Source organism: Lissotriton vulgaris, chromosome 5 (genome assembly GCF_964263255.1).
Source record: "Lissotriton vulgaris chromosome 5, aLisVul1.2, whole genome shotgun sequence".
Lineage (NCBI taxonomy): Eukaryota > Metazoa > Chordata > Amphibia > Caudata > Salamandridae > Lissotriton > Lissotriton vulgaris.
Genome location: NC_141693.1, coordinates 1,888,408,194 through 1,888,432,383, shown reverse-complemented (window position 1 = coordinate 1,888,432,383; position 24,190 = coordinate 1,888,408,194). Strand labels below are relative to the sequence as shown.

General features: G+C 47.8%; 1 protein-coding gene across 1 annotated transcript in view; it reads right to left on the bottom strand.

Moving 5' to 3' along the window:
* Nucleotides 1–11,622, bottom strand: part of LOC147717632 (E3 ubiquitin-protein ligase TRIM39-like) — a 242,370-nt gene extending 230,748 nt beyond the window's left edge. Inside the window, exons 1-2 of the mRNA XM_086924426.1 lie at nucleotides 11,209–11,622; nucleotides 3,095–3,190 (exon numbers count right to left, since the gene is read on the bottom strand). Coding sequence (XP_086780552.1) covers nucleotides 3,095–3,190; nucleotides 11,209–11,622 — 510 coding nt within the window. The remainder of the gene's footprint in view (nucleotides 1–3,094; nucleotides 3,191–11,208) is intronic.
* Between the last annotated feature and the right edge of the window lie 12,568 nt (nucleotides 11,623–24,190).

The window sequence follows — 24,190 nt, the reverse complement described above, 5'->3', positions numbered from 1 at the left end:
TTGTGCAATGGGGACATACACATCGAGATCATGTTTGTAGTCCATATGCAACTTGCAGTACAGTATGGACTACTGCACTATGTCTCGTCTTATGCAAAGCTTAGCACTAATTCCTTTTGTTGTTGTTGATCAATCTGGTTTGAAGTTTGGTTGTGTCTTTATTCCATAGCAGTAATACTCCTATGCTGCTTATTCATTGTTTTTCCTTTTATTGTAGGTGTTTACAGTTAATATGTATATCTTGTAACAAGAAGAGTTCCCGAAAATAGGATTTTCACTTAAGCATCGCTTCAATACATTTCGGATGCCTCTCACCCTTTGTCCCTACGACTGTTTAGGCAGGTATAACCCTACAAACAAGAGGTAAGACGCAACAAATGCCTTAAAAAAACATTCAGACATTTACATACATTTGCACGCACAGTTACTATTTGCACATGTACACATAGAACATGGTAGCAGGGAACATAACATACCTTGGGGCACATGCATCAACCTATTTAGGAAGTGCAAACGGTGCGAATCGGTAAATTCGGCCGTTTGCACTTCCTAAATATGTGTTTGGGATGCATCAAGCATTTTTGAGTAATTCGGTATTTTTACCGAATTCCAAAAATGCGATTGCTTTTAAGGAATTGCAAATTTGCGATTCCTTAAAAGCAATGCATCATTAAAAAAAAATTGCGATTATTCAAATTGGAAGTGCAAATTACCACGAGGTTCAACCTCGTGGTAATTTGCGAAATTGTTTAAAAATGCTTGAAAATGCATTTTTTAAACTGTCCAGTTACAGACACACATGTCCTTAGGACATGTGTGTGTGAAACATGCACTTTCAATTGCATTTCAGGGGTGCAGGGGGGGCTCCTTTGGACCCCCCCCTGCACCCATGAAATTTTCTAAGTGCCACTCGCAATTTGCTACTGCCTTCCAATTGACTACATTGATTCCTATGGGCCTCTAGGCCCATAGGAATCAATGTAATGCCATTCCTTAATTGCACTTCGCAATTAAGGAATCGCAATTTCCGAAAATTAAGAAATCCTAAAAACTTTTAGGATTTCTTGATGCATAGCATTTTGCATTTCCTAAATAGCGATTCCTTAATTTTCGCTATTTAAGAAATGCAAAATCCTAGATTGATGCATGTGGGGGCTTGTCTCCAGGTCAATGCTGAGACTAATTTTATGAGTGAAGAAATATACAAATTTCGCACAATGAAACCTTAACTACGCAAAAATATTTGTTTCATTAGGAGAATGAGAGCCTATGTACACTAAAGTATTTAAAAATGTGTTGCTAACGCCTACCAAGCCATAAGTCTCTCATGCCAAGTCTCAGAAAAGAACCAACGCAACTATGTTTTGACGTCTGTTGAGAGAATGTCCTGCACTTCCAATATGTAAGGAGAGCTGGCTTTATTGTTGGTGCCAATCTTTGTTTCCCCTCCACCATCTCCCCACCCCCCATGACCCCCTCTTCCCCTTTATTAATTTTTGTATTTATTTATGCGTTTTTATATAGCGCGGACTTTACCCGAAGGTGTCAGAGCGCTTCACAATAGGAATAGAACTGATACAGGAGAACATTACAAGTGAACAAATTACAAAAGCAAACGTTAAGTAACATGAGGCAAAAGTGACAATTGTGAGCAAACAAAATACAAGAGGTGGCAAACGGTGCATTACAGGAGGAAAAAGTGACATGTGTGCAGGTTACAAAAGCGTACAAAGTACAAGTAGAGGTATATTACTGCAATAAATGGAGGACACTCAAACACAAGAACAAACGTTACATAGGCAATGGTGGTACTTGTGCGAGTATTGAAAGCAAACAAAATGTAAGAGAAAAGTGACGCGTGCATGTTACAAGAGAGTACCAAACACAGGTAGAAGGATAATACTGCAATAAATGGCAGACTCTCAAACCACAAGAACACACTGGGAAGGCACTTCCATAGTCATGGAGAATAGACATTTTCTATACTAAAGTCTTCCTTTAGATAACAGAGAGGGCATGAATTAACTTTGGAAGTGTCTTTGAAGGAGGAGATCTTTGAGGACATAATTCTCCGTCAATTCCCTCACTACCACCCTCCAATGGTAACCTTCATCTTTCTTTAGCTCACCAATTTAGGGTGTCAGAGCGCTTTATATCGCACACATATTATACAAAGACAATGAATGAATGTGTAAATAAATGCTAGGAGACAATGAGATCCATACTGCCTAAGAGTCACATGTCATACATTCTGGTAGGCATCATATGTTAAGGATGCTTCATCTGGAGAAACAAAGCGGTAGATGTATTCAATTTTCACGTGACACAACGCAGTACTACATTTGCTGAACTGTGCTGTGTGAAAAGGAGAGAGCAGAACAGTGCCTTCTCTAGTAAGATATGGTGCTGTTTATCTTTCCACTAGTGCTGGCTTACCTTAGTCTGCCTTGCACCCGTCCTAAAGGGAGGAAGGGTCCTGGCCCCCCCCACCTTTTTGCAGACATAAAGAGTATCTGTCAGCTGGAGCAAAGGTCAGCCTGACAGACACTCTCTATGTTCTTGCCAGCCAGCCAGGCACTATACAATCGCTAAAAGCACAGGCCCATAGCTGCCGGAGCTGAACTTAGCCGGCTGAAGATTTCACAGCTCTGTGTGCTTGACATCTTTAGCCCGGGAAAGCGCTTGCAGGTTCTCCCTCACACGAAGAGGGGGCGCCTCGCTGATGGACTCAGATGGGGGCACTTCATGTTTAAGTCGCCTTGCTAACATCACCCTGGTGATGGTGATCTTCCCCTCCAAGAAGGTAGCTAGACATGAATGAGGGTTTTGGTTAAAGCAAGTCCTGGGAGTTGATCATCTTTACATGATATCCAAACAAGATCTCTAGAAAATGCCTGGTTCCTTACAGTGACTTTATTCCTCTATGTTCGTGAAAGTTGCAGACGATAACTTCAAAGCACAGTAAGGGCACCCCTAATAACTCTGGTATCCCCGACCCACTACATGAGTGCTGTGGTTCTGTTGGGAACAGATAAAGCGAGATAAAGTTTGGTTTCCTCTGTCCATACTTATTTTCCAGTTACTGTTCTCTTACCTTCAGCTGTTCAACTTTCATCTCTTCTTTGCGATGCAGCTCATGGACATCCTCCAGCTTTTTCGTCAATCTGTCTAGATAACGATGAAACTTCTCCTAAAAGACGAAAGTCTATATTTTCAAATCATACAACATACACAGCACTATGTTATGCTATGTTAGCAATTTTATAAAGTGCGACTACCACCCCATAGGGTGTACTGGTACTTAGAACAGGAGCAGAGCGAGTAACAGACAGGGAGAATACTGGCAGACATGGACTACAGTGGGTTAATATTAGGGAGTCCTAAGTGATATTATAGAGCCAACTCATTTTTGAAAACCCAGGTTTTTATGACTTTTGCATAAGTTGTTTCGTTAGTAAACCTATTGCCCACTCTTATTTTGACAATTTGATACAAACATTCGAAGACCATAGCCTTTCAACCTTTCTAAAATATGCGTGAAATCATTTTTGTTTAGATGTGATCCTCAACACTTTTGGGCGGTAAAGCATTAGTCGTTTTGCTGCCAGTTGTTTTGTTTCGTTTTTGTTTCCCTCATATTTAAGGTATGCGTTGGGGCTAGAATGTCATTAATGCCGCAAGGGCCACCATCGAGACGATGAACATGACCGGTCAGGCTAGTGGGTGCCAAGGAACATCACTTCAGTTCTATGAATGCTGATAAGCAAAATGCGCAGCCCAGATATAGTGTCCTGAATTAAACCACAATAACTGGAATGCACTATATTTTATTGAATGGGCAATCAATAAACTACAAATGCAGGGCCCTATGACTTGGATGCGTGTTCGTGCAGGGCACAGATGTGCGTTTGTTTTTAGGTGAATTTATTGCTCAACCACCCTGTGATTCTGGGCAAATCACTTAATCTCCCTGTGTCTAGAAAAGAACAATAATTAATGTGTGTCTGTAATTCTGTAATGCAACTGGTGTTCCTGTAACGTGCACTGATACCTTCCGGTCGTGTTTGCGGTATATAAACTGCAAAAAAAAAAGTACAAACACTTAACTCGAAATTTCTCGGAGGATGTGCAGCAATCAGCATAACTAGAATGACAGGCAGTCACCTCCCACTGTTATCTACTGGCGCTCTCTGCAGCACATGTTCCAAACCTGAAAACAACCTGAGTTTACTGTATGCGCTTTACAAAAGTGCCTCACATAGACAGGAAGACATTAGTACCCTGCAGGAACGCACGCCTTCATGACACCACCCCAGATCTTATCTATGGGTTTAGTATTTCTTGTCATCTCACATAGTTCTGTTTATATTTCACTTAAACCTGTTTCCCACACATAAATCTCTCCTGTGCAGTCAGAAATCATAATGCCATAGTTTGCTGGGTCTCGCCAAAGACTGTAAACAGAAATATATCCTCTGCTACAACTATTCAAGAACTGATTACATGTGGATACTGGATACCAAACATTCCTAGCGAGGGTAGTGCTTAATGATGTGTTAATGTGAGCTTTACTATAGCTATAGCAGTGCAACAGTTGTGCGGTACATGTCTACAGTTCTGACGGAGTCAGAAGGGTTGCATAGCCTAATGCAAGCAGCACAATGTGACTTGCTGGTGGTATCCAAACAGCCCTGCCTTAAACACGCATGAGAAAGCAGCAGCTAAATCGTGTCGGGCCCCACTGGACAGCACATGTGCTATGGGCTCCATGTGAAAGCAGGGCTTGGTAGGACCCGAAGGGAATAGTTACATTTCTAAAAATAAACTTACCGATTCATGCAGGAGACTCGATTTTTCAAGACCAGTGAATGGTTAAACCCGAGACCCAAATGCCATGGGTGTGCACATTTAGAGGAAAGGTGGGACATGCACCCGTCTTTGGCCAATTGCGTGCTTTTATTATTGAAAGCCACATGCAAAGGCCAATGGAATGTGTGGGAGGAGTCCGACCCACACAGAAAAGTCTCTGGGAAGTTTGGAGTGCTTACAAGAAGCCTCCCAATAGAGCAGCGCATGCCAGCTGCGCTAGGCTCGACCTAAAAACTAGCAGCCACTTGTGTTGACCTGCAAGGGTCCCTGAGAAAACTATAGCGGTGCAAGGTTTGGTCATTTCTAGACTTGATAATGGGGATTCCCTATATTTGGGAAGTCCCAAAGCTGTCATAAATAGGCACCTGCTTAATCAAAATGCTGCTGCACATATTATATTGACTATTCCTAAATGTCACTCTGCCATTGCAGCCCTGTTTACTTTGCATTGGCTCCTTGAGGCTAAAAGAATTCAGTTTAACGCTCTCTGCATTGCTCAGCAAGCAATGTACAGAAGGAGTCCTATGCTAAATCAAATCCCACTCTCATCATACAATCCTACTAGGACGACAGGTCTTCTATAAATCCCGCAAAAAAACGCCAGACTCCAATTACGTTGGACACATCCCTAAGAAACAAGCTTTTCAGAGGCACAACAAGTGGCTTTCCCGACTCGACCTTCAGATCCAGCTGCTTTTTTGCCAATTATAAATGCAGACAAATGACATCAACTGAAACTTCTGTTCATTCCCACCACCGCATGCCGCAACGCTCTTTTCTCTGAACCTATAAATTGCTCCAGGTTCCTCCGCAACTTTATTGTCCATCACTGGATGAGAAAATAGTTTCTTTTTTGGTCCTGAGGAGAACCCCCCACAAAATTGGCGGGGTTCGAAACGCGTAGACCCGTGTATTTGATTGTGGTGAACCACACAAATGTGCTGTTTTGACAGCTAAGGCTGGCTTTGTGCGATTTATAATCGTGTATCAAAACTTACCAGTGCTTTTTATGAATATGGGCACAGCCAAGCCTTGATATTAATTTGTTACATTGTTTGGTCTTAGACCTCCTAGCCAGTCCAAATTGCTTATTATTTTTCCCATGCTAGGGGTACATGAGTTTGTGTATGCGAGTGAGAGTGCTTGAGAAAACACTGTATGAATGTGGAAAGATTGGGTTGAGTGAATTAATGTTTGATTATGTTTTGATCTTGGTTTGTTGTACATAGATTTATTTGGCGTGTAAATATCAAGTGTGTTGGTTATTTTTTGTTAAAAATCTTCCTCTGAAAAAAACTTGTGGCGTTTCCTTTGAGAAAAAGGGTATAATGTAATGAATTGTCTTTTCAAATGAAATAAAGATTATTGAATATTCAGGACACAGGCTGACCAGTGGCTTTTGTGTCCGTTTTAAGTTGAGTTGACTAGTTATCGACATTGGGTAGGGTGGCATGGGCACAGACAGTACAGTACAAGGACAGTACTTTGTTGCTTGCCCTGGTAGTCTCCCTTTACATGACACCTGTCTGAGTCGCTGGTAACCCGAGTGCTGTGTCGGACCCTGAGCTGAAGAACGCCCTGAGACTGGTCTTGGTGCGGGCACAGTGGACTCACTGGTGGTGTTGACCTTTCCGAAGGATACCGACCATTTTGGACTCAGACTTCTTATTGAGCTTCCCAGTAGCAATAAGCAGTTACAAGGACCATCTTACAGAGGCTCAGACTGTCCCTGGTCTGTGCACAGAGAGCACAGCAGACTGCACAGAAGGGACTCAGGAGGCGTCCGCACCGTGAGCAGTCACAGGATATGCTGAAGCGACCTGCTCTTTGTATGGAAAGAGTGACCTCGCTAACTCATGTCTCCAGTCCTGCTCTGCTATCAGCAAATAAAACCTTCCATAATGAAATGGAAATGTTGTCCGGCCTCAGACCCAGCACTGAGCCTGGCATTGCTGGATACGGGCCGAATGAGCACCTGCAAACTGAAGGGCTTTCCTTGCCCATAAATCAAATAACAAGGACAGCTGCTCTGTCCATGCATTACCAGAGACAGTAAGATGCTGTACTCTGATCTGTGAAATCTGGAAGTGTTATAAAACGTGTTTTAAAAGTATAGAGTGTGTGAGTTCTTAAATGCTTGACAAATTTTAAATCCTACATTTAAAAAATTATGTATTCAATATCTAATATAATTAACATTAAAGCTTGTTTTAAAGTCTTCACATTTTCTTCACAAATTCTTTATCAAGATGATGTGTTTTTTCCAGAGGTGGAAATGTACTTGTGGTAAATCACTGTGATTAAACTGTTGCTCCCATTCTTTTCTACTGGGGCTGTAAGAGGATAATTCATGGTGTGTGTGCTTCTTGTTTTCTGGTACATTCTTTCGTGCCTCCATTTCTTTGTTCTCATCCTTGGAACAAAATTTGCCAACAGCACAATGATGGGCTACCTGAACCACCCTAAAAATAATTTAAATGTTAAAGGAAGAGATCAACGTGTCTGCGGGTCTCTTCTGTTTAGGTCTCGCCTAGGTAACGTGCATGCGCCGCTCTAAGAGATGACCTTTAGAAATTGGTCATCTCTTTTTAAGCAATCATGCTTGTGCTGGCATCCACCTTGCGGGAGCGAGCAGCGGCGCGCAGGCCATGTGTTTTCAATTAGAATGGCCGCGCACCCCGCTGCTCGCTCCCGCAAGGTGAATGCCAGAACAAGCACGAGTGCACATCCACAGAATCCCACCTCATGCCCTTCTCTTGCACATAATTGCTTCTTCTTCCCTGTCCATTCTCTCCCCCACCACAGTTCGATTTTAATGTTTCCAGTCCCACAGTGAGGTGCAGCCAGTCCTTAAGCAAATTGTTCCTCATAACGCTGCAGCATGCAAGAAAAATACAGACCTCTAAGTGCTGTAATAAACGTACATTAAGGGTGGGAATTAAGGTTCTGCCCTCGAACTCATCACACACCCTTCGAGGCAGCGCTTCGGCTTCCGCGGCATTTGTGATTGTACTGTCTGGAGCCATGTAGGCAGAGCTGGAGATCTGTCGCGGAAGCAGGATTAGGGCTTCAGCTGCCGATCCTCTGAGAAACAGTTGCCAGGAGTGTCCCGCCCGCAATTCTTTTTCTCTTGCGCAAGGAGTCAACAAAGAAGTTGAACAAACCCTAGGGCGATATTTTGTGGAATATCGGAACCGAACTGCTGATGGCTCTTCTCCTCCTTGGAGAAAGGCCAGCAGAATGTCAATTAAGAAAAACATGATGAACTTGTCTCCCTTGATAAGCTGCTTGTAATAACTGTTCTTGTGCGCTTTTAAGAGAACAAATGCGGCGAGGCACCAGCTCTTTTCAAAGCACGGCTAGATTCTCTAAGACCTTAATCAGCTGTTGCAGTTTTATTTCCAAGTTACTCCAAAAAAGTCCCACCGTTTGCAAAAGCTGGTTTCAGATTCTAGGAGTGTCCTTCTGCTCAGATTGGGTGAGGAGAGTTGAATTATAGAAGGCCTGTCCTGCATACTTTCATCCACTGGGTACTGCATCCACTGGGTACTTTCATCCAGTGGGTACTGCAGTACCCACTGGATGAAAGGCTGGACAGAATGTACAGTGCGCTCGCCCTTCCCCTCAGGTCCCCATATATGAATTCTGTTGTTGAGACCAGACCACCATTGTTGTCTCCATGGAAGCGAGTGGTGCCTTCCTCTAATCACAGGTCTCGTCAAAGCTCATGTACAGGACCTCGCCAGCTTTAGCCCATTGTTCATCAATGCAGCAGCCAGAAAGAAACTTGTTTTCTCTTCTAGCAAACACACCAGTGCATGCCTTCAGTCTTCCAGGGCGCTCAGATCTCAGCATGCTGCTGAATTCTGAGGCTAGACTAGCGCCTTCTTTATCAACTACACATGCACAGAAGTAAAGCTGTCCTGAAGATGTTTTGGACAGTGCAACAGTACTGCACTAGCATGGCAAGGATGGTACGGGCCTTGGTGCAAGCATGGAAAATAGGCATTTCACTGAGATTGGGGTGGCAAAAAACAGCAACTAACAGGGTTCCGTGGGCTCCGGTGCCACTACACTTGCTGCACCAATGGTAGCTGCGCCCCTGTTTCACTGGAGAGATGAAGTTTCAATAACCGCTGCAGGTTCAGGATGTTTACCTGTTAGAGACATCCGTTTTCCATAGAGTTTAAGTAAATTGCACAAAGTGTAGTTGGTGTGTTTGGGTAGATGGCATTGCAGCTAAAAGTTGCTTCATTTAAGTGTTGCATAATTCCTTTCAAAGGTCGAACGTGACTTTGAATTGTATTTCCTGGTGATCTGCACTTGTTTTTCAAACTTGGTCTTGGTGACCCGCACTTTTAATTTCATTTTAAACTTGCCCTGACTCTACCTGTAATGGGCCTTTTCGGATAGGCCCTGCTTAGACATGGTGTGAGGCGTTCTCTTCACCCACCCCAGTCACCGGTTCACTGGATAGTGATAGTTAGCACTTAGGAGCACTTATTCGGCCATTATCATGGCAGCACAGCACTTGTGAGGATGCTACTAAAGAAGAAGGCAAATGATTCACTGAAAGCCAGAAAACGGATTCAGGCGCAGTAAACTGGGAGAGGACATCAGAACAACTGGTTTTTCTCCTATTTTGTTTATACGAAGATTAAAACAGCATTTTGTGGGATTTCCTTCTAAACTAATTTTAGGATATTGAATAGAAGTGTCAAATTCTGAAACGCTCCCAAGGATAAAAGACATTTTTTATGTTTATTCTTTTTTAATAGGGTTGTTCAGTTGTACATAATGTCTTCCTGGTTATATATAAGGTAACAAAATGCTTATAGCACTTTTTTATTACACTTTTCAACATGCTGCACAGCAGCCACAATGCTATACAGCATAGCTTAAAAACATTGGCAACGCCAATAGCTCTGGCTAAACACTTATAAGGTTCAAAAGGTGAGACCTAGTGGCTATGCCAATGCTTGTTTAAATGTATTCAAGCCCTCCGAGTGTTAGTCTATTGTCCAGATGAGGTGTGGATGTTTGAGAGAGTGAGAGAGAGTGAGTGAGAGAGAGTGAAAGAGTGAGTGAGTGAGTGAGTGAGTGAGTGAGTGAGTGAGTGAGAGAGAGAGAGAGAGAGAGAGAGAGAGAGAGACAGAGAGAGAGAGAGAGCAGCGGTCAAGGTGAGAGACGAAAGAAAGCAGGACTGGGGTAAAATAAATGAAAGAAATGCCAACAATAGAAAAGAAACGTAGAATGCAGGCCCATAAGTGAAAGAGGTGAAAGGAATGTTAACAAGATAAAATAGAACAGGAAAGCAGGGAGAGAGGAGAGCCACACAAATAAAGCTGGGGGAGAGAAGGACTCAAGGTGTGAAGGAGAGAGGGAGAGATAGATGTGGCAATAGAGGTACGAAAGCAGGAATGGAGAGGAGAGAAACAAAAAAACTGAGAAAAATGAGAAGAGTAGAGATAAGGTGGAGAGAGCTGATAGGGACTACTGTAGAGCAAGTAAAGAGCTGTGTTAGACGGGAGTGGGAGCAGGTCATGGATGGAAGGGCTGAAGAGAGTCAATAGAGTGAAGATGGGGCACAAAACACATGATAAATGGTGGGAGGCCATGGGGGCACAAAAGAAGGAGAGAAGGTTTAAAGAGAGAGAAACGAAAAAAGCCTATGGCTCAATGGCTAGGGCGGCTGACCTTGGAGGTGGTGATCCAGGTTCGAGTCTGGGGGAGGCTCAAAAATCCTGCGACTTACTCCCGGTGCCTTAAAAATGGATGTAGTCTTGTTCTCTATTGAGTGGCCGAAACAGACAATAGAGCTGCAGAAAGTTTTGTAAAATTGAAGTTTTCTACTGTGATCTTATGCTCTTGGGGCAGTGCATACTTGTATTTGTGTGCAGTTAGGTCTATGTGAAATAAAGGCACGCGGTGCTGCTGCTCTACACGTTACTATGCAAAGTTCTCAGTGACTGGCAGTGTGCAGTACAATCCATAATTTGAATCGGTTCTTTTTCAAAATGTTCTACGCGGAGGGAAAACTTTATGGGAATATCTCAGCACATCTCTCTTTGAATTTCACTGGCTCGAAGGAGCGCTCAGACATTTTCAACGGGTCTACACTTCCTGTTCCCGCCACAGGATTTCAAATGCTCCAGCCGCCACTGATTATAAGTAATGCTTACTTTGGAGTCTAAAGCAGCCTCTGAAATGGATATTGATTGGCTAACAGTGTGAGCTTGGGCCCGCCCCTATCCAACCCACATCTCCGTCTAATGCTTGTGCTCCTGGGCAGCGTCTCGTATAGCCTGGCCTTCCTTACCAGCTCTATAGCAGACATACCTTGTACTCCTGGGCAGCTTCTAGAATGGGGAGCATCGTGTGCTGCACGTGGTCACGTGACATGCTGCAGACCACACAGATGGGCTCCTGGTCATCTTCACAGAACACTTTCAGTTTTTCTTCGTGTTTTCTGCACAGGTTCCCCTCCTGGGAAGTCGCACTCGGTACGTGAAGCTGTTTGGAGATTTCCACCATGCTTGCCACTCTCTTGTTCGGTCGGAGTCTCTCAGATTGAGAAGTTTTCCTGCACTCAGGACAGGGGAAGTCTGCTTGCAGCCCCTCCCAGCACTGATTGATACAGGACAGACAGAAGGTGTGTCCACACTCCACGGACACGGGGTCTGTAAAATAGTCGAGACAGATGGAGCAGGTGGCCTCCTCCATCAGGCTCCGGAGCTGGTTCGCTGCAGCCATGTTCCTGCAAGAGTGGAAGTGGTGAAGTTAAGTTTCGTTTCTGCCAGTTTGTGAAGGGGGAGTGTCTGTCTCTTCTTCCTATACTCCCCTCCCACCGTTACTGGCTGCTGCACTTGCATAGACCTGTTTTAGGCATTTGTCTTCCCCTCGTTGCACATCTTTCTGGAACATTTGGTTTTCATTGGCTTTATTTGTGCAGATAAAGCAATCCTCGGAGAAGGGTGTGTCTGCGGCTGAGCTCGGAGTGTCGTCCGATTACCTGCTGAGTTTGCAGGTGACCCCAGAATGCATGGGTCTGCCGCTGGGAGTGCCCGAGTCTCTGCTGAGAGTTCAAGAATGGACATTTGTAAGCTTTGCCAGTCTTGCCGCTGTGGTTGGTTGTGTCTGGGTTGTGCTGCGAGTATCTGCAACATGAGCTGTGTGTGTGAATGCCTATTAGTTCAGAGTGCCTGACTCAGAGATGTGGTGTAATGTGGGAGCATTTACCTGCCGTCGCTCTTAAATGGAATATCTGTGAGGCTCAAGCACTGGCAAAGCCAATAGGTCTTGCCAGTTGCTAAGTACAACTGATTCTTCATTAATTGGCATGAGTGTGTGTGTCTGTTTCATGGATATTTAGATGAATGTGTAAACACTTGTATGGATGAGTGGGTGCACTAATGAGTGAGTGCATAACAAGCACCTCTTGGCAAAAATAATGTTATTAAAGTGTTATTTATTGCCACCATTGCCGAAGTGCTAGTATCACATTGGCCAAAGTATCAGAGTGCTAAGAATTACCACAGTCCCGAAAGAATTACCACTCTTATGCTATTACATACAAATTTACAGTAGTGGCACCATTATGCCATGCGTGTCACCGATTGCAAAATGTATAAGTGCTACCACCTTTATTCTTATAGTGGGCACACACATGCCATTGAGGTCCACACTGTGCCAAGAATTACCCCCTTTTTCTAAGGCTTTCCATCTTAATGTTAGGGGCGCATTATGCCAGTAGTGGGTACCATCGTGCCTTAGGTGTCCACAGTAGGCAAAGAACAACCATTATTATTCCAGGGCCTTCATTCTGCTGTGGATGCCCACCATCATATCGTAGATTTCCAAATGACACCTGTCAAAGGTAGTTCATACCATGCCTTTACTCTGCCACATTCAACTGCATCCATGCAAAGAACACACCGTCCATTGCACATGCCATAACATCAACTTTCTATATCAGACACAAGCATTCCCATTTGTCATTGCTCCTCCTTCCTAAACTTCCCAAAAGGATTCAACCTCATGGCATTTCCTTTCAGCACACATGGTCTAAATTATTATGCCTGCTAAAAATGTCCAAGAAATTTCAGCTGAAGCACCAGCGCAATGAAATATTACACCGGTACACTGTAACAGCACAACAAAATAGCAGTACAAATCCAAACAGCACAAAAACACAACACCATCTAAGACAACACAAACACACAACAGAATTGACTTCTTGTGTTTTTATTTTGTTGTTTTATCTACTGAGTTGCGTGTTACTGTTGTTATGTTGTTTTTTTGTTTGTTAATGTTATGCTTTTCTGTTTTATCATGTTTTGTATTAGAGGTGCTTTGTTGCTGTTATTTTTGTTGTGTTGTTTGTTGACTTAGTATAATGTTGTATTGTTGCTCGGATATGAGTTTACCTTAAAGGAATGAAAAGACAAGACAAGTGGTGTTTGGCAAAACAGGAACAAAGGTGTTTAATTAAACGCAGCGGCTGGGAGAGTCTCAACAGAATGCTTCTGAGGACAGTCTGTCGGCATACAAAGTTTTAACTGACATTATATACATCTCCAGCGGTACAATAAAGTCATTTCTGCATTCTGCCAAGTCTGGTAGCTTAGTGGACTAATGCATTCACTGCAAAGGCCTGTGTTCAACCTTATGGTCACCCGTTCAATTCTCAGCGTGTCCACTCACCCTTTCAACCTTTCTAAGGTTGATAAAATGAGTACCATTGAGTTGGGTAACAATAAAAATCTGTTATTCAGCGCCAAGATGCACCTTTGGGGGGGAACGCATGCTTTACAAATACACATGTTATGTTATTCCTGAAAAGCATCTCAGTCATAAATTAACGAAGCTCGGGCATTAGATAAGGACACAGATGGCTCTCAACCTCGGGGAAAGCTAGCATGTCCCAGTGTGTTTGTGTTCAGATGTCCGGCATGAGGAGCGTGTGATCGGGGGGCGTGGCTTAGCAAGCCACGATGGCGGCTGTGTTCTGCTGAGGTTCCCCGATCGGGCTAGCATCCTGCCCAGTTCCAGTGATTGCAGGGAGCCTTAACTTCCAGAATAGGCACCCGTAGTGCCCGTACTTCAAGAGGCATCCTCCTGGTGAGCCGCGGATGTCGCTAACATGCGCCATCTATAGAAACATCTCCTGCCGGAGCCACGCACTGAGTCACAAAATGGCGATCGCGGCTCCGTCCCACAGATGCCTGAACCGCTGGGCACCTGTACCTCGATCGGAAGCCCTGCGAGGTGCGGCCAGCCGGCCTCTGCGGAGATCCGGGCTGTGTAGCGCAACCGGCCCACGAGGGTGTAATCGGGACCGGGCTCTCTCCTGCAGCCGCACATTGGCGCGCAAGATGGCGGCCGCCATCCCGAAGCTCCACACCACCAGCGCTTCTTCTAAGCCGGGAGTTTGACCTGACTCCTGCACCGGCCCCGCCTGCCGCCGCGGATCGACAAGTGCCTGCGGATGCATCACCTACGTGGCGCCGGACCCTCCTGACGACCGCTGCTCCTCCTCCAGGTGGTAAGTGCCTGTTCCCCCCCCCAGGGACCCCAGCTCCAGTACCCCAGCGGCCTCCCGCTCTCTCGGAGGCCCACCGGAGGACACCCGCCTCATCATCCTCTGAGCGGACGGGCCGAGACGCTCCTGGCACCACGGGCGGCTCCACAGGTCGGGGCGCCTGACCCCAACATGGCGCCTGCGGGGACCCGGGCACCGAGCTCAGCGCGAGCCCCATTCTGAGAGCGGCGGCGCTCCCCCAGATCTGCGGCGGCCGCGCGCCACACCGAGTACGACCTACCACTGCCCCCCACCCCTAGGACCCTGCCGCTTGACCCTCGGCCCCAGCGACCGGCACATAGACTGTTCCGAGCACCAAAGGGGGGGCGGGAACCAGCCATCCTCACCCTGCCACGCTGCGGACGGCCGGGGGGTGGCCCCTTCTTCTGGAGGACCTTGACAGTGGGGGAGAGTCCCCTGATGGTGCGTGCCCGTGGATACCCGCACGGCCCCCTGCTGCACCACTGAAACCACCAGCAGCTGCGGACCGCCAGCGCGCTCCGGACCTGGGGGGCCCCCTGGCGAGCCCGTAACCACTCCGGCACCAGCGAAGTCTGAGTAACCAACCCCCACCGGGTTGTTGTCTACCCCAACGAACTGGTAGTTGACGGCCCACTGTTCCCGGAACCCATAGAGGCGCGGTGCCCTCTTCTCCGGGTCCATGGGGAAACCGAGGGGCTCGCAGGTGACGGCCGCCCCTGAAACGGCCAATGAGAACATGGCGCACACGCGGACCTGGACGAAAGCCAGCACGCCACATACCGACCCCACATTATCGGCGAAACTGGACCAGATGTTGGCAGCTATTGAACTATTCCTCTCAATGGAGCAACAATTGGGTGTCTTGACGACGGACATCAGCCTGATTCGCGATGACCATCGTAAGCTGGCGGACAAAAGGAAAAAGGGGGAACAGATTGTGGCCACGCTACAACCCACGGTGAAAACGCAGGAAGCCGACCTGAAGGAGGTCCTGCGCCGCGTGGCGGCCCTCGAGGAACGCACGGTTGATTTGGAAGGACACTCGAGGGCGATGCAACATCCGCGTCCTGGGTCTGCGAGAAGGAATTGAGAACTCGGATCCCCTGACCTACATGGAATCTTGGACCAGATCGTTCACCCCCGAGTCAGAGCGCTCGGCATTCTTCTCTATTGAAAGAGCCCACAGGGTCCCCGCCCGGAAACCCAAGCCGGGTCTCCCTCCACGTCCCATGCTGGCTAAGTTCCTACACTTCCGAGACCGCGATGCGGTGCTTCGTGCCGCCCGGACGGCGGGCCCCCTGCAGGTGGAGGACCAACAGATCACGGTGTTCCCGGACTATGCCCGAGAAGTCCAGCAGCAGCGGTCTACCTTCCTGGAGGTTAAAAGATGCCTCCGTGCAAATGATTTCCAATACTCCTTGCTGTTCCCGGCCCGCCTCAAAGTGCTGCACAAAGGGAAGGCCATATTCTTCACCACGGCGGATGAGGCACGGGATTGGACTGAGTTCCATTGTCCGCTGATCCCTAAGACCGGACCCCAACGGGTGCACAACAGCGATTCGCGACGATCCAGGAGACGGGCCACGAAGCGTACCCAGACGGGCCCCTCCAAAAGCCAAGCATCCTCCCCCTCGGGTTCACCCGACCTTACGCAAATCATACAGGAGAGGCGAGACGCCTTAAGAGCGGTGACTGAACTACACATATCTCCCCTCGCACCGGACCTGGAATGCCAACCGCACCTGTTCACCCCTGAGAAAGACCGAGACAGTGATGGCACAATGTCGGGGTTCGGCCCAATCTCTTCCCCCCTCATTGCAGCACACACAATGGACGCTACCCTGGCTGGACAACCTGGCACCTCCTCATGATGGACGGAAAGACAATTGCTGTATCCTCTTTTCCTGGTCGCTCTATGTACTATGTGCTGTTTGTGAGTCAAGACTACATAACCAGTTAACTGTATGCGCTCGCACGCGATAGGCATTTCTCCTACAAAGGCCCGATCCGCGCACAAGCCTGGCGATAACGCATGCTCCCACCCCCGCAGAATTCTGTTATATTTCTCCCCTAGTGGGACACTAGTTTGGATATGCCACCCCCGGTGATATATCCCCAGTATTGGGACTGTTTCCCACCCTTGGTTCTACCTGTTGTTATCCCCGTCAGTTCACCCCCCACACTTATGGAAGCATGGCACGCAGGAGCCCACACAAAACTCATGACCTCATTGCCCTCGGGGACTGCAAGGGGGCCCCGATCACATACGCGATCTCTTAGTAATGGCGGTTCCGCGGTCGGATGTTAATGTCCTCACACTAAATGTACGGGGCCTTCATACACCCAGTAAATGCTATTCCATCTACTCCTACATTAAGTGTATGTCAGCTAGTATTGCTCTTTTACAAGAGACACATATTAATGCTACTGAATTAGGCCGGTTACAGACCAAATGGCGGTGGACCTTTTGTGCCACGACATACTCAGCCTTTGCTCGCGGCGCCTTAATTTGGGTTAGGCCAGGCACCCCCTTCCGAGCACTCAGACGGGTGGTAGACAGGGAGGGCAGATATGCACTACTAGAGGGACTTTTAGGTGGGCAAGGGATCCTCCTGGGCAGCATTTACGCCCCTAATACTGAGCAGGATAAATTCTGGGACCACCTCACAGGAGTCTTGGCCCAGTTCACTACAGTTCCATGGGTCTTAGGGGGTGACTACAATTGCACGTTGGACCCCACTCTAGACCGTTAACACCCCCGCACATTCCCCAGTCCCCCGGCAAGCGGAACTCTTTAGACCACACACTGGTCGCTCACTGATGCATGGCGACACTTACATCCTCTGGCCCGCATTTACTTATTCCACTCGATACCCCACAATCTTCGGGTCCGCCTGGACAGATTCTTATGCTCTGCACTAATCGTCCCTAGGGTAACCTCTTCGGACTACCTAGGTCGGATGCCCACATATTGCGCTTGACCTGGCGCCACCCGCACCCACCCGTCCCCACTTGGCGTCTCCCTAAAGACTGCTTGTCAGACCTGGTATTTAGGGACACACACAAAACCAGCATACAAGACTACTTTTCACACAACGCGAACACGGCATCATCAGCGCTGGTGGAATGGGATGCATTCAAGGTAGTGGCACGGGGGGAATGCATCAAACAGATTGCAGGGGTTCGCCGCACATTAGAACAGACACTCCTAGCCTTGGAACAGCGCCTAGCTACACTCACTAAACAAACCGATGACTCAGAGGAGCACGCCGGGCTCACAGCCGAGGCGAATGCCATATATACCAGGCTGCCTGTGCTGATCTCAGGAAATATAATTTTCAGGGCCTATGCCTCCAGAGTCCATAAATACATGAGAAGGGAAAATTGGCAAAAGGAGGAACGAATATAAGCAAATTTTCACAATAGATGACAATAAATTCTCCTATTGTTCTTGTGGCAAAAAGTCCACTGTACAATTATTCAAATGTTTTCAAATATCATCACACACACAGGAGGATAAGATTACACATTTCTATTTATTGTAATCCAGTCAAAGTTTATTTATCTCATTTCTTGTATATATATATATATATATCACAAAACACAAGCAGAAAATCCTCTCAAAGCAAATCTATACACTATACACAGTAAATAAACATACCTATGTGCATACCTATATACACACAGGGAGACAACATATACACTTTGTACAGCAAAACATGCAACAAAAGAAGTGGACATATTATATATATATATATATATATATCTTTGTTGAGTACTTCCTATCTTTCACCCTATAGAACAGTACTACAAGAGTGTCCTCCTATTGATTCTAGGCGGTACACTAGGAGGTAGTCGGACACAACGGTTCCAAGCCAAATCCTCAAGGAACCTAAGTTTTTATATGTGTCCAGTGGTGTATCTTTCACAAATTAATTGAAAATAAAAGGACTCCTCCAATTAGAAAATGGCCAGAGTCCATAAAGACAGGGACAAAACGGGAGCGCTGCTTGCCTGGATGGCGAGGCAGGACACCGAGATCAAACCAATCACGGACATCATCAACCTGGAGGGTGTGCTAGTGCGATCTCAAGTTGAGATCCTCCTGGCGTTCCAACACTATTACGCTAAGGTGTACGGGGCCCCAACCCGGTACACTCCATCTTTCGTGGACCACTTCCTCGATCCACTGACGATGCCCACGATATCAGATGCTGACAATCGTACGCTCGATGCTAAAATAGCACCCTCCGATATCACCCAAGCACTGCGTGCCCTGTTTCGTATTAAAGCCCCGGGGCTCGACGGCTTCCCACTAGAATACTACTTGACGTTTTCTCCCCTGGTGGTCCCTCGCCTGGCTCGGATGTTCGCGGCGGCCCTTCATCTGGGAAAGCTACCCTGTTCACTACGAGAATCCGTGATTGTTACCTTTCCCAAACCACACAGGGACCCACTCCACATGGGTTCGTATCACCCCATCACGCTCCTATCGGCTGACTGTAAGATCCTCGGGAAGATACTGGCTGACAGGTATGCCCGGGTCATATGCCCACTGATCCACCCTGACCAATGCGGATTCATTCCAGGAAGGAACACCTCACAGAACATCCGCCGAGTCTTCCATGTCCAGGACCAGGTACGAGACAGATTCCCCCGCGCCGCCTGCCTCATTTTAGATCTGGAAAAGGCATTCGATATCCTCACCTGGCCGTACCTTTTCTCGGTCCTACGTCGTCTCAACGTTGGCCCGATACTCATGGCGTACACACGCCTTCTGTACACCGATCTGACAACGCGAGTTCGGATTGGGAAACACATTTCATCTGCATTTGAGGTTCGGCGAGGCACGAGACAGGGGTGCCCCCTGTCACCTCTTCTCTTTTCCCTGGCCGTCGAGCCGCTGGCGGTCAGACTGCGCCAGGTGGCAATACACTAGGGCATCCCGCTCGCGGACGTCACGCACTGCGTCTCTATGTACGCAGATGACCTCCTTATATACGTCCGGGACATCAAGACTGACCTTACCCCTAAGGGGTGGCGTTTGCTGAGTTTGCAGACTCCTTTGGAATCCAAATGAACTGGGACAAATCCACGATCTATCCCTTCCACCCGGGCTTGCCACCCCGTGACGTTAGGCTGGGGACTCACAGACTCTCATGGTCCACGGAGGCCCCCCGGTACCTCGGTGTCCGCCTGTACCACTCTCCGGCAGACATCTTCGACGGTAATCACCGTAAAGCGCTCGCTAGCCTTCGCCCGAATGTTGCCTTCTGGAATAAGCTCCCACTAGCCCCGATAGGGCGGATAGCCCTGGCTAAAATGGTGATGCTTCCCCGGCTCCTCTATCACTTCACTAACCTACCGGTGGTGCCACCCAGGTCCTTCTTCCGGGACCTCAACTCTCTCCTTGGCACCCTTATATGGGGCGCAGGCCAACACAGAGTGGCCTTGAAAACCCTCCAACTCCCCACAACACACAGCGGGCTCAGATTTCCCTCCTTTGAGTCCTATTTCCTAGCGGTGCAGCTCCAATGGCTTTCGTATTGGACGGCGGACCGGTACACCCAGGAGACTTCTACCCCGACCGGCAGAGTCACAACCCCGGAACTCACCCGTCTTCTCCTCCCGGGCACCAAACCCCGACGTACATACCCCCTTCAGGTCGCGATAGCGCGTCAATGCATGATGCGGATCCACCGGATGTCCCCCGGTAGAGCCCCATACTCCCCGTTACTACCGCTGGTAGGCTGCCCCATACGGGACTCTTATTTCTCGGCTCCAATGCTCGCTGAATGGACGCGCTGTGCCATCACGGACATGGAGTCGTTTTTTGAGGGGGGTCAGCTGAAACCGATCGACCGGCTGGTCGCGGAGTTCGAACTCCCCCCAGGTCAATTCATCAGATACCGACAGCTACTCGAGGGTTTCCGCCCTTATCTCCAGGCCGGCGAACCTGACATGCATCCAGTAATACACACTGTTCTACGCATGGGAGTGGGACGCCACTTGGTCACCTGGCTGTATAAAACGGTCCGGGAACTCTCGCACGCTCCCCTGGCGACCCTACGGGCCACATGGGAGAAAGACATCGGGCGCGCATTACATGACTCAGAGTGGACCAAGGCACTCGAGGCCCCGAAACGCGTCTCTAGGAACGCCTGTTTCAAAAACATCCAATAGTTTATACTGCACAGAGCATACCTAACTCCGGCGCGACTGAAAAAGTTTTATCCTTCAACACAATCCCTATGCCCCAGATGTCGCTCCCCCGATGCAGATTTCCGCCACATGTTTTGGAGCTGCCCCGACCTCCACTCCCTGTGGCAAACAGTGCACGACACACTGACAGATCTCACAGGCCTCACAACCCCGGCCTCCTGGGAATCCAGCGCACTAGGCATTTTCCACGTCCCTAAACAGGACCCGGTATACAGACGCTTTGTGTCCTTGGCGCTGCTGCTAGCAAAAAGATGTATAGCCATGCATTGGCGATCTCCGGAAGGTCCCCCTATAGCGGCATGGACAGGGGCGGTCTGTAAGTGGGCGGCGGCGGAGGAGGATGCCCTTAGGGAGGAGGAGGCCTGGGGTGCGCGTAAACATCCCATATCTATGGGATGGGCCATGCTCCTTCATAGCTTCCGGCAGTCCTTGTACACAGAAGACCCACCTACGCCCCCCCTCCCCCACCTGAGTGAGCCCATAATCCTTGACTGTTGCCCTTATTCCCAGTGCCAGATCCCGGTGCTCCACACCCCCTCGTCAATGCCCCTCCCCCATGTCAGCCGTCCCACTACTCACATGCACGGGATGCCTCCACTCTCTGGCCGTCCTACCTCACTGTGAGTGCATACTGGGGAACCCCTTGCCTCCCGACACCCGACGCCTGTTTCCTTCTACTATGCTCTTGCTAACACCTACATGCTCCCCCCCACAGTTCTGTCCCCCCAGTTACCTGGTAACACTGCTATGCGAACTGTACAGACCCCGATCCAACACCCCCAAGGCGGGAATTCACAGGCCCACTGTTAATCTCCTTTCTCCCTTACGGAGATCGTTTCCTGTATCCCAGCCTGAATACTTGTCTGATAGGTCTGCACTGTTCAATGGAGGAAATGCCAAATTACACAGGTTTATATACAGAAATGTTACGCGCATGGCTGCCCGTGGCTGAATGTTGACGCCACGCCAGCAGATGATCCACTCTGTACCCTTGTCCGATGATGCAACAATAAAAACAAATTTACAAAAAAAAATGAGGAGCGTGTGATCACTACATGTGGTGTGCATGTCATGTCCTGATTGGCTGAGTGTTCCTATCTACATGTGGTATCCAGCTTTGTGGTATTTTTGGGGAATGCAAGCCTTTGGCCAAACATGTTTTATTGGGGCAAATTTCCTCAGACCTGCTTGTGGTGCAACTATATATTTGTGGGATAAAGCTGGGTTTTCCTTGGGTGCGCATTTGTATTTGAGTTAAGAGAGACCCGACCTGTGACCTGTCACTCAATAGGCATGGGTGCGGGCCACAGGGCCTGCCTGCCCACATATCTGTGGAGGGCGAGGATCAATGGCAGACTCCAATGGCCGCACCTCTTGGCTGCGTTCCCGTTTTAGGTAATTCTTGATGTAGTCACAATTGGTGTGCACAATCTGCTCCTGCACCTCCCGTTGGGAGATGCAAACTGCCAGGCAGATATACAAGGATTATGTACAAGTGAAGTGGTGCCCTACTCTAGTAGTCTGTTTCAGTAACAACGAATGGTCATTTTCTTTTTTGAAAAACTTTCTTTATAAGGTATTCCAACAGATATGTGCAACAAGCCTCAGCCAACGCGTTTCGTTCAAAGAGATTGAACTTCGTCAGGGCGTATGTATGTTCTGAATGGTTTAGGTAGGTTTCGAAGTGAAATGGTCTCCTCGTGGGACTTGAAAGGAAGAGGGCTGAAAGCCCGAAACCGGTCCTAGGATGCTTGTTTCCAGTCCAGGGAGGACCTGGTTTAGCAGGTCAGGCTGGACTGTTCCCATGGGGCACAGGGTCAAGACTGATTTGCATATGGCTGGGTTCAAACTGGAATGGCATGGTGAGCAAAAAAACAATGGATTTAGACACAGATCTCTGTACTGGGGTGAATCTATGACATTGATCTGCATTCTGTCCATCAACTGTTGTTTTGGCAGGAATCTCAGATCCAGCACACTAGGCCTCCTTCAGGTTCCCGAATTCGCCTCACTCACACAGGGGGCAGAGCCTTTTCATATCTCGCTCCAAGATATTGGAATGAGCTCCCTATGGCCCTTCGTAAAATTTCCAGCTATTGTATTTTTAGGAAACAGTTGAAAGCCTTTTTGTTCTAATTGCTTCCTTTGATTCGCTCTGGTCCTTTCAATCCTCAGGTTACTATTTTCTAGGCAGCGCCAAGATACCTTAGGTTGAGTCGAGCGCTATAGAAAATAAATTAACATAACATAACAAGATTTCGTGCAAATTTTAAAAAGCATTGGCATAGCTAATAGGTTTCGCCTTTAGGACCTTATACGTTTTTAGCCATGCAACACATTATCTTGGGTGTTACAACATCTATGAACATCAGAACACTAGGCAAAAGTTTAGAATGGTGACCCCCCTGTCAAACACACACATGACCATAGTCGTGCCATTTTCAGCCCACGTCAGATATGGCTCAAAGGTATTCGGCAGTCACAGGCGGCTGTGAATAATAGTTTTAATAAGTGAGATTGGTTCACAAGCGTGTGATTTAGTCCGGGCTATTGAATAAATCTGGGTTCCTCTTGCAGACAAAGGCTCCTGTGTCTCCTTTTACTAAGTATGGAAGGTATGGAAGACGTGTGCGGTTCCCCCGCTGCCGAGACCCAGTAAGAGGGTTTTTACCGGTTCTTCAAATGGAGCCTGAACAGGGACTCCACGAGCATGAAGGTCAGGCCCGGTGGATGTGAGGGGGTGCACGGAGAGACTTTGAAGGAGGTACCATACCCGAGGGATTCTTGCAATCCGGTAAGCAGAACAACTTGCCCGCTGTTCCTCCCCACCCGGTCTGGGCCACTTGACCGCATTCTCGCTGGAGTCTCCTAGCAAATAATTTCTGGAGCAGGACACAGCCCTACGTCTGCAGAAGAAAACTACCCCTGTAAGGTAAGGGTGGATTAATCACCCACCAAGTCTGTATGATTCTGTTATTGACTTTCGCAAAAGCCAAGCTATTATTGACTTTTGCCAAAGCCAAGCAAGCGAGGTGCATTTTAAAAACCCGCTTGTGTCTGTTCTGTATGATTCTGCTGTTATTGACTTTTGCAAAAGCCAAGCAAGCGAGGTGAGTTTTAAAACCTGCTGGTGTCTGTTATCTGTTTTTAAGCATGCCAGTCAGTAGTAAGTTCAAGAGATTATGTTGCGGTACGTGTACACAGGACTCCCGGCTGGAGGCGGCTTGTTCGCTTCCTCCAGAAGGGACCCCAGGCCATAAGATGTATGTTAAACATGGCCCTTCTGCCATAATGTTTTCCTCATTCCGGGTGAAATATACAAAAAAGTCATGCGGATTTACAGTTGTCACTTTATGGCTCCTTTAATTCCCAAGTTCTCGCCAACTTAGAGGAACAATTAATGAAAAGAAAAACGCACCCGTCTGTATGAATCTGTCCGATTTTGGAGGAAAGAGAAAGAGCAGAGAGCTAGAAAACAGAAGGCTCAAGAAAGAAAACATGAACGTATGTCAATGGCCAACCACGCCAGAGAAAATT